The sequence below is a fragment of the Dermacentor albipictus genome, chromosome 8, assembly GCF_038994185.2.
Source record: "Dermacentor albipictus isolate Rhodes 1998 colony chromosome 8, USDA_Dalb.pri_finalv2, whole genome shotgun sequence".
Lineage (NCBI taxonomy): Eukaryota > Metazoa > Arthropoda > Arachnida > Ixodida > Ixodidae > Dermacentor > Dermacentor albipictus.
Genome location: NC_091828.1, coordinates 133,345,154 through 133,359,178, shown reverse-complemented (window position 1 = coordinate 133,359,178; position 14,025 = coordinate 133,345,154). Strand labels below are relative to the sequence as shown.

The following is a 14,025-nucleotide window of genomic DNA, read 5'->3' as shown; positions in this document are numbered from 1 at the left end:
TACTCTAACGACTCAGTACGTTTGTAGAAAATCGCCAAAGTCTTTTCAGGGTCCCTTTAAGCAACATGCTAGAACGAGCACAATGCTTTTCAAAAAATATATTTCTAAAGAAATTTTCGAATATGAGCTGAGGTATACCGAGTGCAAGGTTTACTTTCCCTGTTTGCCCTTCGGCAGGAGCAGCGCCAACACCTTGCCTATCACTGATTCTTTTTTCTCTTGTACAGTGCTGTACTTACCATAACCTTTCAAGGCTGGCATCTGACAAAGCTGCCCAAGGGCGTCAAAGTGTTGATAGGACGGGTGACAGCATGTTAACAACTGTCACTTCCCGATCTTCTAGAAAAGTCTGGAACTCTGTGCATGTGCGGGCCTAATGGCTGGTGTCGGTTGGAAATTGTGTTTCTTTCAATGTCATTGCTGACGTTGCCTAAGGTAGAAAAAGAGTGAGGGTTTCGAAAACTGCAGTGTTATTTATTACACGATATTGTAGGCTTCCTCTTGTGCAAACGTCACAATAACATCAGAATAATATTTTGATCAAATGTTTGTGGTAGCCTTTTCTGCAGATTAGGAGCATTTTCTTATCACAGTCAAAAAATGTTTCATTGGCTTTTTAAAAATATAATAAGCTTAAGGTGGTCAAAATTCAGGCATTTGTAGTCACGGTAACAATATAGAAGGCTGGTGTGAAGAAATTTGCAGGTTGAATAGCTGGTGTGGGGTGGGACTGAAGGTAGCTCAGGCTCTTTGCTTTCGCCAGCAGACTGCCAGTTGCTCGGTTGCCGCTGATGATAACACTTGCTTTCCTATGTACTGTTCCCTCACGCAAGTGCTGTGGATGAGACTCAGGGCCAAGCGTGGACACACCCCCACTGGCGATGAATCTGACATCGAGCGAGAGGAGTTGATGCCAGGCACTTACACGGACGTCGACGATGAGGACGAGGTTGACGAATCTGTCGAGAAGCCGGTTCTGAAGCAAGCTTGCAAACCTCGCAGAGGGCGCAAAATACTCAGAGTATCCGAGAGCGAGGATAGTGAGGCTGCAGACGATGTTGCCGGTGTCAAGCGCAAAAGTGACATCACACTGACGGCAGAAAACGGCCCAAAGAAGGCAGGAAGTAAAGTGGTAGTCGTGAAGCCACCTTTGTTGGATTCAAACATCAAAACCAATAAACAGAGCACCAAAGCTAGTCAAGATGATGATGAAACAGAAGTGGAGGGAGATGACGAAGCAGAGGATGAAGACGTGCCTTACCTTGACATTAGCGGGTTTGAGCCCATATGTACATTGGAAGAGGACAGCGAAAACCTGGTCCTTTCTCTACCTCGAGGTGAGTGGCGAGCATTGTCTCCTCTTGTTCATGCGAAAGTATTATATGTCTTATTAGGCAGAAAAGGCCGCAACGACAGCTACCAAAATATCAGTGTGATGTCATGTATGACATCCATAGTAAACAGAAGACAGTAAATCGTACAACAATGTTAATTAGGGCTAATCATATGTAATAAATGTGAATTAATGTAAATTAGAGGGAAGTAAAGTGAACTAAGGTGGAAACAAGTTGGAGTAAGGTGACTTAAGCTGGAAAAGTGATTTAAGGTTAACTAAAGTGAATGAAGGTGAGCTAAAGTGGATTAAGGTTGTTACATACTGGAGCGAGTTGGATTAAGGTAGAGTTGTGAAGGACGTGAAAATGTATGACATCAAATATCGCGGACGTAATCAATTATTTTGAGAAGTCATAATGCTTTCGATTCAAAACACGTAGAGATACTTAGGTGACTGTCAATTTTTGTGACCATTGGTGTGGAAAGTGGGGCCGTGCCCTCTCGATTGTCAGCTGTGTACAGTACACTTCCATTAATTTGACTCCAATCAGTTGACATTTCTTTTGTTAATTTAGTCCCAAGCAAAGGTTTACATATGATGGTAGTAGTTCTGCGGAAACCCACAAGGTGGAGGGAAATAACTAATAAAGGGAAAATCAGACATCCACCTGTTCGTAGCAATTGCTACAAAGGAAACCAATACGGGTTCCTCGAAAGAAAAGCCTCACAGTTGAAGAAAAATTCGTCCTGGTCCAGGACTCAAACCCGGGACCACCGCCATTCCGGGGCAGCTGCTCTGCCATCTGAGCTAACCAGGGGGCTAGCAGATGGCAGAGCGAAGTCAAATTTGTCAACAACTCGAAGCAACGGCAAGAGATTGTTGTAGTAGTTCTGCAGAAACCCGCAAGGTGGAGAGAAGTAACTAAGGGAAAATCCGACATAAAGGGAAAACCAAAACGGGTGGATGTCTGATTTTCCCTTTATTAATTACTTCTCTCCACCTTGCGGGTTTCCACAGAACTACTATGTCAATCTCTTGCCTTTGCTTCGAGTTGTTGACAGATTCGACTTTGCCTTGCCATCTGCTAGCCGCCTGGTTAGCTCAGATGGTAGTGCGGCTGCCCCTGAAAAGCAGTGGTCCCGGGTTCGAGTCCCAGACCAGGACGAATTTTTCTTCAACCGTGAGGCTTTTCTTTCGAGGCACCTGTATGTCCTTTGTAGCGATTGCTACGAATGGGTGGATGTCTGATTTTCCCTTTATTAACTCGTACATATGCATGGGTCAAAACGTTTATTTCAATTATAAAATTGGCCTTCGCCAGATAATTCAAACTTGATTGGTCAGCACACATGCGCCTGTCCCCCAATAACAATCCCAATAGTGGGAGCATCTCTCGGCGGTGCTTAGGGGACAGTGAATGCGTGTAACACACGCTGTCTCCTGCCAAAAACATCTGTTTTGGGCCTGCGCCAGGAAAATTTTCAAACAAAAAGGGTAGCTAACAATGTCTTATTATTGCATTTACACAATTCTAATACATGCCTGTTTTTCTTTATAATAAAATTGGTCTGAAATGTGCCTGCACAATGCAATCAAATATGAAATCAAAACGACGCTCACAACAGTCTACTGCCAGAGCCAGCAGCCTAGCCTAGCTAACGATGGCAACTGATGAAGTTCTTACCTATCATGACAGGGATGACGTGCTGCTGTCAGTCTTCGGTTACGAAAGCCTGTTAAAAAGATAAGTTTATTTTACATGCTAAGCTAGTGGCAACTGGTCACGTCACATGCTTTTTGGCATGGTGGAAAATTGCATGCACTGCAGGAGGAACTAGTGAAGTTGTCGGACTACGTAGGTGCAAGCCACCAATCTGTTTAGTACGATTCTTGCGGAGTCATTTGATAAATGCAGAACATCGCATGTGCAAAAGACTGTATGGAGCGAATGTTGTGGTCCATATAGACAGCACTAAAGTGCTGTCAGGAAGGAGTGACGACGGACATTAAGTGTAAATCAATTTCCATTCCGCAAAACTAAATTTTGTTGGTTTCAAATTTTCCCTAATTTTGTTTTTCACTAAAAAATCAGGTGCATTTTAGTTTTCTACTCTGAATTCATAAAAGAGGTAATGTGTGTTTTATTCAGGGGCGTGTTAGAATTGGGTGAATACTGCTGAATGAATCCGTAGTGCATCTCAGCGTTTATTCTGCCTATTGTTTAATTCGACCTGGTGGATAATTAGATCAGTTTTGTTAGTCCCGCCAGGGTTGAATTAACAGAAGTCAACTGTACTGTAGTATCGCTTGTAGATTAGGCATGCAGTTGGCCACAAATGCTCACTGTACATGGGGCCTCTAAAGAAGCTGAGTTGATGCAAAGCCTTAGGCACTTGACTTTCAGTTCAAAGATTTAATCTGTAATAGCTTTTGCAACCTACACAGTGATGCATTAAATTCGAAGTGCCGTGCCTTAACAGAGCAGAAATTTTCATTTGACATGGAACTTCTATTGTGAGGTTTTGTGACCGGCTGCATTGGGTGCTAAACAAGCAAAAACTGCTGGTAGGCACACTTCTACATTGTGTAGTCGTTTGCATTGCCAAGCTAGGAAAGCAGAAGCTTTGTGTTGTCAGTGTAAGCCTGTCTCTACAGAAGGGCAGTGTGCCATTTTTTTATTTCCCATGAAAGGGAAACTATCCCAAAGTGGTGATAATTAAGAGCAAGAGTTGGGTGAGGACCCTACTGCGGTGAGTTCAGGTAATGCGAGTTGTATCGAGATGTGGTGATTCACCTTTTGCCTTTCACCTTTTGCTGACCAGTAGTGAACAAAGAGGCAGTTTTTCATATTGTTTGCATTCATGGGTTGAAAATTTGAGACTACAGTAGCCGACCGATAGTTTGGACATGCTCAATAATTGAACAGCTTTATAGCGTCACCATTAGCCCCATAAACCTAACGAATATGGAAGACTAAAATCTTACAGCGCACTATTCCATAATTTGAGCTCTGCCTGTGTGTTAATTTGGCCATCAAGCAGAGCACATGTAGCAATATTTTGCCTTTGATGTGTTGCTGGCATGGTCATCTGCAATGTCGCTGATGTCTTCTTGAAACTAGCTAAGCCTAGTCGAACCAGCTGTCACCAACTACCGCTGCATGTTTCAGCATATGTACTTAAGGAATACAAAAGCAAGAACTTAAATGGAAGTACTAGTATCATACCTGTTAATTCACTGCTGTCAGTTGTGCTGATGAAAATACTACTCTTTGTCCACAAGGCTAGGACAAATGATGTGATAGAAGTATCAACACAAGTTGCCAGTTTTTTGCGTGACATCTTGCTTATTTACAAATGCTGAATGCGATTTAAGCTGTTCGAGCAGAAAACTACACAAAAGCCAATAGGTGAATTCGATCATGTCAGATACAGTTCATAGTTTGTCTTTCTTCTTTTAGTGGTTTATACTCAAGTCGTCACAGTATCAGTAAATTTCACCTGGTGCTGTTAGCTTCATGATTTTTAATCATTAAACAAGCCACACTGTTCAACAAATAATTCTAGCTTTATTAAGCGTTTGGTTAAACAGCACAACAGACAGACCACATTGATCTACCGTGAACTGAATCCAACCTGTAGAAACGTCGGTTCTGCTGGATTTAAGCGTTGCTTTCAGTTTGGCCTCTGTGTGCACATTATTTCCCCTTTTAGGTCGAAATCTGGGGGAGTCTGTAATGTGTTTAGGCTTAGCAGTGTGTGAAAATTTACTTTCTCGGTTTTCTACAATGGCTGCCTTTATAAGCCTTAAAGAAAATCTTGCTTCAGCATGCATGGGAAGAGAAAAAATAAATGCTCAGATACTGTTGTGTTGACACTGGCTATTGTTGCAACTAGCTCCTACAGCGATGGCAGTCCCTTGTCAACAGTTTCTAGCCGTAAAAATAATGCCACTTTGGTTAATCTAATGTGACTCAGCCATGTAAGCCAAAGCCACTGCTTGATGTAAAGATACAACTTCAAGGCATGTCGACCAGTGTTTCAGGTTGGTTATACGACTGCATGGGCATATTTTAACCAACATCGTTGGGTGACTGCAGATTGGCATAAACAGAATGGCTGGTGTCTGGATTCTGTTTCCTTTTCTCTTTGTGTTTTGTGAATTCTGTGAAGAAAGGAGGAAGTGACGAAAGCTGCCATAGTGCTTTGTAACTTGGGATTAACCGGAAACTGCTAGGCCAGGCATTTCGCAGGCCAGGTATATTAAAAATGTTATTTGACCTGTTCGAAAGTGCACAGCCATACTTCCTTAAGTCCAGCCAATCAAACTGCCTATGTCTGTCAGTTCATCTAGGTGTGGCTATTAGTTACTCTAAGCATTTTCCAGCTGCTCTGCTAAATGTCTTATGCCACATCTGAGTGTATCTTGCCAAGTTCGTCTCCTTTTTCTCTTTGATGCTTACCTTAGATAACATTTCATTTTATTACATCTCACTAGCATTTGCTCATTACTGTGCAGAAACTTTAGGTATTGTCCATGAGGAAAAGGGTAAAATTGACTTGGCAGTTTTAATTTGTGTTGACAACCCCCTAGTTCCTTGTAGTGTTGCCTTCAGTGCCTGGTTTCCATTCCCACCATTTTTTTCTTGCAGTATGTGAGTATTTATGTTTGGCAACTTAACATCTGGGTGTTATTTCACCATTTTTCTTTCCCTCTACCATAAGGTGTCTTCGGGGATGATGAAGAGGATGCAGGAGCAACTTGAAAGGTTTTTTTTTTTGGCTCATGGACTTTGACTCGTCGGCTCTCTATGAAAGGTACCGTTTCCTCTCGCGGAATACTGTGTTGCGAAAGGTCGCACCCATGGCGAGAACTTGGGCGCACCCCCTCTGTCTCCTACAAGCCGGTTGTGCCACGATACCTCAGAGCACTGAGTTTGCGACGTCACTGCTTGCCGTCGCGAGGCCGACCGTCGTAGTGCTTTGTTTTAATATTTTATATTTTCCCTCACTGTTGAACCTCTCTTGTACGGTACCAGATGCGACCACTCCATTCAGGAATAAATAGAGTGCTGCCTGAAAGAAGTGTTGTGGCCAGTTTTATTTTGCCCCACCCCCTACTGTCCCTCAGCTGCCAAGTGCAGACACTCGGGGAGTTCTCCCCATGAAACTGCCACAGTCAGCTTTGAAAACATTTTGTGATGCATAGAGGTTTGCTGACGGGAAGCCAGAGTTGAATTGAAATGTTTCATTTTGTGGTTCCACACCCCACCCACACAGCTTTGATTTCAATGTTTGGTTAGCTTTAAACATTTGGATGACTCAGCAAAATGCTAGCAGAGCCTTGACTGCCATGATGTTGAGTTACTTGTTGCTCTTAGTAAAAAGCAAGCTTGTTGGTCATCGTGGGGATGCAGATATCAGACTGCTCATCTGCAGTTGAAAAAATGTTGCATGCCCTTTTGTCTGGCATGGAATTTGTAATGGCAAAATGGCTCCTGCAATTAGTGAGCAAGGTACAGTTTTCAGCATCACAAAAGTGATTCTTGAAGCTCACTGCCCCACGCACACATACACACGCAACAGACGTGAACATCTCTTCATGCGAAATTGACAGCTGTGGTAGAGGCATTTTCCTGGCGCTTTGTTTCACTGAGCAACTGTTTTGCTTTTGAAGTTGAGGCCATTCTTTTTTTTATTCTCTCTCTATCTCTCCACCCGAACAAACAAAGCACTTGTTGAGAATGCAGGCAACGTGTCATGGCGACATGCTGCAGTGATCGGCCGTTGACTCAGTGGCCTGAGGCATCGGCACAGAATGCAATTCTTGTTCCGTTCTCGCTCTCCCCTCCTTCCCCGTTCACCTTGTCATCCCGGATTCGCTGAACAGCCAGACATGGTACTTTGTTGGTTGCATTTCGCACCACTCCCAGACTGGAGTCCCATGAGCACGGTTTTTCTGCTGCTTTCATGTGCCTTTTCCGGATTGGTGAGGTGTCAGAACGGGAGAGCCAGCGATCACTGTAGCATCTTGCTGCGACTTCGTTGCTTGTGCTTTTTGTGCTGTCATGCATGGGGTGCTTTTACTTAAAAAATACTTTTTTTTTAAGAGTGTCTCGTCTGCCTGCTGCCTCACTCTACTTGCCTTCTTGCTCTTTTGTTGCACCTTATCCATGGGATCCCTGCAGTTTTGAAACACGCAGAAGGATTACATAGCAGTGAGTTTTTGTGGTAGTGATCACGTAAATGAAGATTTGCTCGTGGCCATTGTGTCAATTGTAAGATGGACCCACCACTGATAGCTTTCTCAGTGGCTACGGTGTTCTGCTGCTGAAAGTATGGTTGCAGGTTTGACTCCCTGCCATGGCAGCTGCATTGTAAAGGTGGCCGAATGCCAAAATGCTCGTGTACCATGTTCTGGTTGCATATTGAACTGCCCGCTCAGAATTCATAGCCCCTCCACTGTGGTGTCGTGTGGTCCTTCTGTTGCTTTGTGATGTCAAACACGACCAATCAATCTGCCCACTCAATCACAAAAGAGCAAGGTTAGCTTACTTAAAGTTCTTCATAAATAAACTAAATTGGATAAATAATCACACTTCAAAAATACAGTCTAGCTTGAAGACAACCCTGAATATGACGTTTGTCTCTTTGAGCTAAGATGTGCCATTCTTATTTTCAAATTTTGGTTCCAGTTACGTGAAACACCTAGTATATGAATACATTCAATGCTCCATACTGCTTGTCACAATGGCACATTCATTCTAGAAGGAGTGGCTGAATGGGTTCATACACTGCTGAAATTGTCTGTGCGGGCATCTACTTGGTGACCCGAGTTGTCTATAGACCAGAATTTTCAGTGCTCGTAGGCGGTCGCCGTGTTTTTGTTATAATGATGGTGATGGTGAAGGGACTACGAGAACAGCGTGGGCAGCAACGGGCCACACTGCATTCGTGGTTGTCGGTTGTCTGCGATGGCTGGTTCCGAAAGTGCTACAGCTGTCTTGCCGTCTCTCAGTGCCAGTAGTTGGGTCTTACTTAGTGCAATCACATTTCAGGTCACCGAAATATACCGTGCAGATAATTTAGCGAGAGCACACTGCCTCACTGTATGTGCACCGGAACGCTTCCTGCTTGACCTAATGTAGTTTTGGGTACGGGCTGACCTCCGTGGGCTTTCTGCTCGGAAAGTGGACCGAGCAGACCAAAAATAAAGACGCCAAAAGTTTGTGAACAGCACCATTATGCTGTTATTGCAGGCCTGCAGGCCTGCAGCGCGGGAAGGCAAAACGCACGCTATTGCATAGTTTACAACAACAAAACGAATACACACTCAAGCTTGCTGGGCACAAAATCATTTCAATCTAAAACCACCATCCTATGGCATTATTTGTTAGGCACCACACGAAACTTGTGCAATGAACACACTCCGTACATACACAAGCTTCCTGTGTCTCCGCGAACATTGCTGGTCTCTTGCATGAGCAGCTTCCTCTTTAGCTGGTTTTGTTGCAGCCAACGATGGCACAGTGCCGCCATGTACAAACAAGTAATGTTTGTACATCCGCTCGGAAGATGTGCTGAGAACATGTCTAAGCAAACAGATCGGTAAATGCGGCAAGACCACATCTACAAACACAACGTGCACCACAAGTGCAGCCATTTTCTCCCATCTCCTGCAGTTCCCGCGACCCTCACCAGAAGGCAGGTGCTGGCATTGAGAGTAGTGACGCAACTGACACTCGTGCTAATGGGCTATAAAAAGTCTGGTCTATATATATCCACAAATATATCTGGCAGAAAAACTAGGGATGCGTAACCCTGAAGAAGGGGCAAAGAAAGATTCGGTTTATGAACCTAACATTGAAACTTGCCTATGTAATAATTTATACAAATCTCGGGGGCAATGTGCTGGGACTTGCGTCATACCCACTAACCACCAGATTCATGTGTCATTTGCTTAGGTGCTATTCATGGTCTGCTAATAAGAAAGGTAGGCAGTCATCAGCCTTGCAGCTTTGTCAAGATTGCTGCAGTAATTTATATACACTGCTCTTTTATTACTGATTTAGCCACTGTGAAATTTCATTACTTAAATTTCGTTACTTGGCCTTTCCAGTTTTCAACTGTGGTTGTGTACAAAAATACGCACATTCGTAACACCTTCTTATAACAAGGATGGATATAACAAATTATCAGATCTGCACATAGGTACAATATCAGCCACATAAAAACAAATTCGTTTTTCTCGCATCTCCGAATTTCTGTCATGATAGCAGAAATGTTAGATTTTCAGCAAGAGCAACATTCAGTGACAGTGTTCAGCATGTTTGAATGATCTGACGTGCACAAGAGTGCATTGTGGCATGGCAGGCAGATGGGAGGCGCTTGTGGTTCAAATCTGTGGCACCACATGATTTGTTCACATGGACCAGATCATTACTTTCTCTTTGGCAATATTAGGGTGTTAGTGTGCATATTCAGTGAAGCAAAGGCATTTTAGTGTCGATTGCAACTTCTGCGTAATGTAGTTCTACTGTTAATGTTTGTACAAAGTGGGAAGCGCATATGCTCTTTGCAACTGATGGTTCTAGTGAAGAAAATCCACATTTGTGCGTGCCTTTGTTTTTATGCACTGCCATATATATCTGCCTGCTTTCAGTGAGCCATGCTGGATGTTGCTTAGTCTGCTGTCAACTTAACCATATCTTTCTTTCTCCCCTCTCTCGCCTTGTCTTTACTAACAGGTCTGGTGCTGTCGTGGAACATGACTTTCAACACGCTCTATGCGGACATCCAGACGTACCAACTGTATGCTTACCAAGAAACTAACAGCCCCCCTGCCACGTCCCACTGGAAGAAAGTTGGCGATGTGCGAGCATTGCCACTGCCAATGGCTTGCACACTGACTCAGTTCATCGAAGGACACAAGTACCACTTCGCGGTGCGTGCTGTTGATGTTCACAACAGGCTGGGCCCATTCAGTGATCCATCCAGCATCCTACTCTAGTGAAGAAATGTCATGTTCATTTGAACTGTGACAGCCTGAGCGTGGTGGCTTCGCTGCTGGAACTAGTGTGGAAACCAGCGATTCATCTTAATTCATGGGAACGTGGAGTGAATGTTGTAGTGTGTTATGTATGTGTGTTGATTCTTGAAGCAAGTGTTGACGGTTTTTCGGACTGCAGACACGACCATTATTTTGTTCATCTCATCTGCGACCTCCTGGACAACAAAGCTTGGCCATTATGGTGTGAATGGCTACTGCGTTTGTCTGGAAGTAGGGTGAATGACACTTCAAATGTGTGCATGCATACTGTTTTCCTCAGCACCTGTAGATCACTTCTATTGCTGTGTTGCCCTTGTGGCTTCATTTGATGTGAAAAACTGCCCCATTGCACACATTGTGTTGGCATGTCTGGACATGTGGACTGCACAGCTGAGCATGTTTTTATGAAAGATTGACTCAGTACTTCTGATGATTGATTGCAAGTACAAGGCATTGCACAAGATGCGTCTCTTCTTCATTGCAGATCCATCCACCCACATCAATTTCTTTTGGTAATACTTGCACTAATGCTTCTGGTGCAGCCACCCAGTCAAGTGCATCTCTCTGTGGTCTGATGAAAAGTGCCATTATGCTCGAGGAGAGGTCTGTCGCTTGCATATTGCAGACCTCGCTAGAGTTTCAAGTTCTCGTAGTTAGTGGCACTAGTTTTGTTCACATACACTCATTCTTTAGGCTTGAGTTCCTTCAACCTCTAGTTTAACTGAAGTTAGGAGTTTGGAGTCGAGACACCTTTATGTATAGTCGTGGTGATGGTGAAACATTTGAAGATTCACATTTGTGGCTGATTGCCAATTTCTTGAGGCTTCAGTTGGTGCTTCGCAATGTTGGAACCTTTGTATGTCCCATTAAATCTGCAGGAACAGGAAAGCTGTATAAAATGCCGTGCATTCGTATGTTGGGAGCTGTGTTTGCCTTTTAAGAACACAGCATTGTCCCAATGTGAGCACGGAAAAACTTAGTCGAGCGAGGCTTTTGACCATGGTTGCAGGGGTGCTACTCTACGCAGATTTGGTGCACTGTGGTTTTACATAGCACCTGATGTGTATTGGATGTCCTATGTGTGGATTTCACATAAATAAGCAGCTTGTTGATTGCATAGGGCACACTTGGCAATTCATTTGCATTTCTTTAATTTTTGGCCAACGATTGGCCCCAGGGAGAGCTTTTGGCCAGTGCTTTCTTTAGAGAAGGAAAAGATGGGGAAGGTGTTCTGACTTCTGTTGTGAAAGATGTAGAGATTGTACATTGTCATAAAGGATTAACCCTGTTTTATACATACAATGCAGGAAGTGATTTACAGTTCCCAGAAGTTTCGAAATGATTTTTTTTTTGTTGATGTATTTCGTTTGTTTGCATAATAGCTTATATGTTGTACCATAGTGATGCAGAGTATTATGCTGTGGAGGACAGTTCTTGTACTGCCTCTTGTTGGATGAAAAATAAAATGTTCTCAGCATTGTAGATGGGAAAACATGTTCCAATAAATTAAACCCAACTCCACAAGATTGGCTCAGGACCTTTTGAAGACTATGCTGTAGCACAGTATTGTCGCACCCCTGAGCGTGCAAGTGGCAAATGGCTGCAGTAGCAGCATGGTCTCCTAGATTGGGCGGCATGTGCCCCAATTCCCAGGTCGTCCCACTCGATCCCCCTCCCCCAAGCAGCTCAAGTGCGAGCCGTTAAGGGCTCTGTCCACCGAAGCACCAAAGCTGCATTTGAAATTGGACCTCTTATCGGGTTTGGAAGTCGGCCAAAGATCAATAGAGTGGTTGGCTTTGGGAGCCCAGGGTAAAACCATTACTGAGGCAGAACAGGGTGACAGGGATTGGGCCTCATTCGAAGAGCAAAATTGGTTTTGAAGGACGGGAACATGGATGAAAATATGTGCGTGGCTGAAGTGCACAATTATCTGTGCCTCAAAGGTGTAGATGTGGAAAGGAGGAAGAGATTAGGAAAGTTCGCAGCATAGGTACAAGGGAATTGAAGGTGTCATAAAATTCTGCCATGTTGTCAAATTCTGTAATAGCAGTATTTGAGCCATTCAGGCCCCCAGAGTGCTGCTACGGCCACTTTGATTGGCTCATATTGAAATATAATCGCTAAATTATACAATAAGATAGAATTTCACAATGCTCAAAACAGTACCCGATGAGTTGTCAAAAAGAAGGAAAGACGTGGTAAATTGGATGCAATATTTGCTTACAAAAAAGACCATTGAGATTTACTAAGTATGGCAAGAAGAATGCTAGAGAGGAAATTTTGTACAATGACACAGAGGGCAGTGCCTTGCTGTTTGACGACAAGCTGGTTGCCCAAGGGCGAACATACCAGAGCAAATATTCGCAGTGAAATGAGGCATGTGTCTGATATGGAAAAAAACCTGGGGACAACTCTGCACATCCTAATGGAATGTGAACATATTCACTCAGTGAGACCTGCAAGGAACATGCACCTCTCGGAAACGCTGGGTTTTAAAGCACATGGAAAAAGTAGCCGGTTGGGCAGTCAAGATGGACAGAAGACGTTAGAGTATTGGTGGAAAAAAAAATGAGATTTTGATCGGACCAGATTTGTTACAGGAATAGGTAACGGTACAAAGGTAGATATAGAGGTATTTAAAGGGGTCCTGAACCACCCCTTGGGGTTGCTAAAAAAACTCTGTGCCCTTCCACTCTTTGAAGAAAGATGACCATCGAAACTGCATATGTGGGCTCCTTGAAAGGACACTAAAAGCACATACTGTTTAAATACCATTCCAGAAACCTCGAAACGCTTGTTTCGTGCCAAGAAACGACTTAGTTTACGAGAAAATTGCATCAAAGGGTCCAAATACCTTTTTCGAAATTCAAATCTCCCGTCACCCAACCGGCGTAGTGGCTGGATGATGGGAAACGTTAAAGTAGAGTGTTCCGAGGTCACTGTTATGGATGGAATCTCTGATCATAAACTTGTGTTTGCGACCATTAAATTAAAAAAAAGTAGCGGAAGCAAAGAAGGACCCTATTCTTGTGAAAGACTTCAGCTGAGCAGATGATACAAGTATCTTGGACTTTATAGAAGTTAAATTTCAACAGTTTCAGTACTGATGATAATGTAAATGTATTGTGGTCCAGGTTCAAGTCTATATGTTTGCACTGTTTAGATCGTGTTGTGCTGCACAAGGTTAAGAGAGAAAAGAATAACTTGGATCACTCGAGATATCATTCATGTTAAAAGGAAACTACAGTGATTAAAGCAAATGCCCCAGCACCTGGTTTCGGGCATGTCTGTCCTACTTGCCGAATTGAAAAACAAAATGAAGCAAGCAAAGGATTCTTTTCTTTGTCACAATAACGAATTATTTAAAGGAAGCGCCTAGTAAATTCTGGAGATTTCTAAATGGTGGCCAGTCTGATTGCATATCACTGGTTGTTAACGGCTCATTTGTTACGGGTGCAAAAAAGGTGGCCAATCAATTTGATACGTATTTTCACTCTATTTTTGCACAGAATGGTTACGATCTGGCCCCTGAACCAGAGAGGGTCGACATCACCATGAATAATCCTCTTGTCTCTCAGGAAGGAGTATTAAACTAATTACTGGACCTTGACCCCCAAAAAGCAAGCGGCCCTCATAACATA

General features: G+C 43.5%; 1 protein-coding gene across 13 annotated transcripts in view; it reads left to right on the top strand.

The window, feature by feature from the left end:
• LOC135913480 (activating transcription factor 7-interacting protein 1-like) overlaps positions 1-11,866 on the top strand; it is a 179,146-nt gene extending 167,280 nt beyond the window's left edge. For 10 of the 13 annotated variants that reach the window (XM_070524529.1, XM_070524532.1, XM_070524531.1 and 7 more), the window contains 3 exons: positions 834-1,337; positions 6,061-6,153; positions 10,083-10,217. In XM_070524529.1, the coding sequence (XP_070380630.1) occupies positions 834-1,337; positions 6,061-6,101 (545 nt within the window). In that variant the 3' untranslated portion in view covers positions 6,102-6,153; positions 10,083-10,217. Of the gene's footprint in view, positions 1-833; positions 1,338-6,060; positions 6,154-10,082 lie in introns of all 13 variants that reach the window. The other 3 variants (XM_070524533.1, XM_070524535.1, XM_070524534.1) reach the window with 1 other exon arrangement.
• The last annotated feature ends 2,159 nt before the right edge of the window (positions 11,867-14,025 follow it).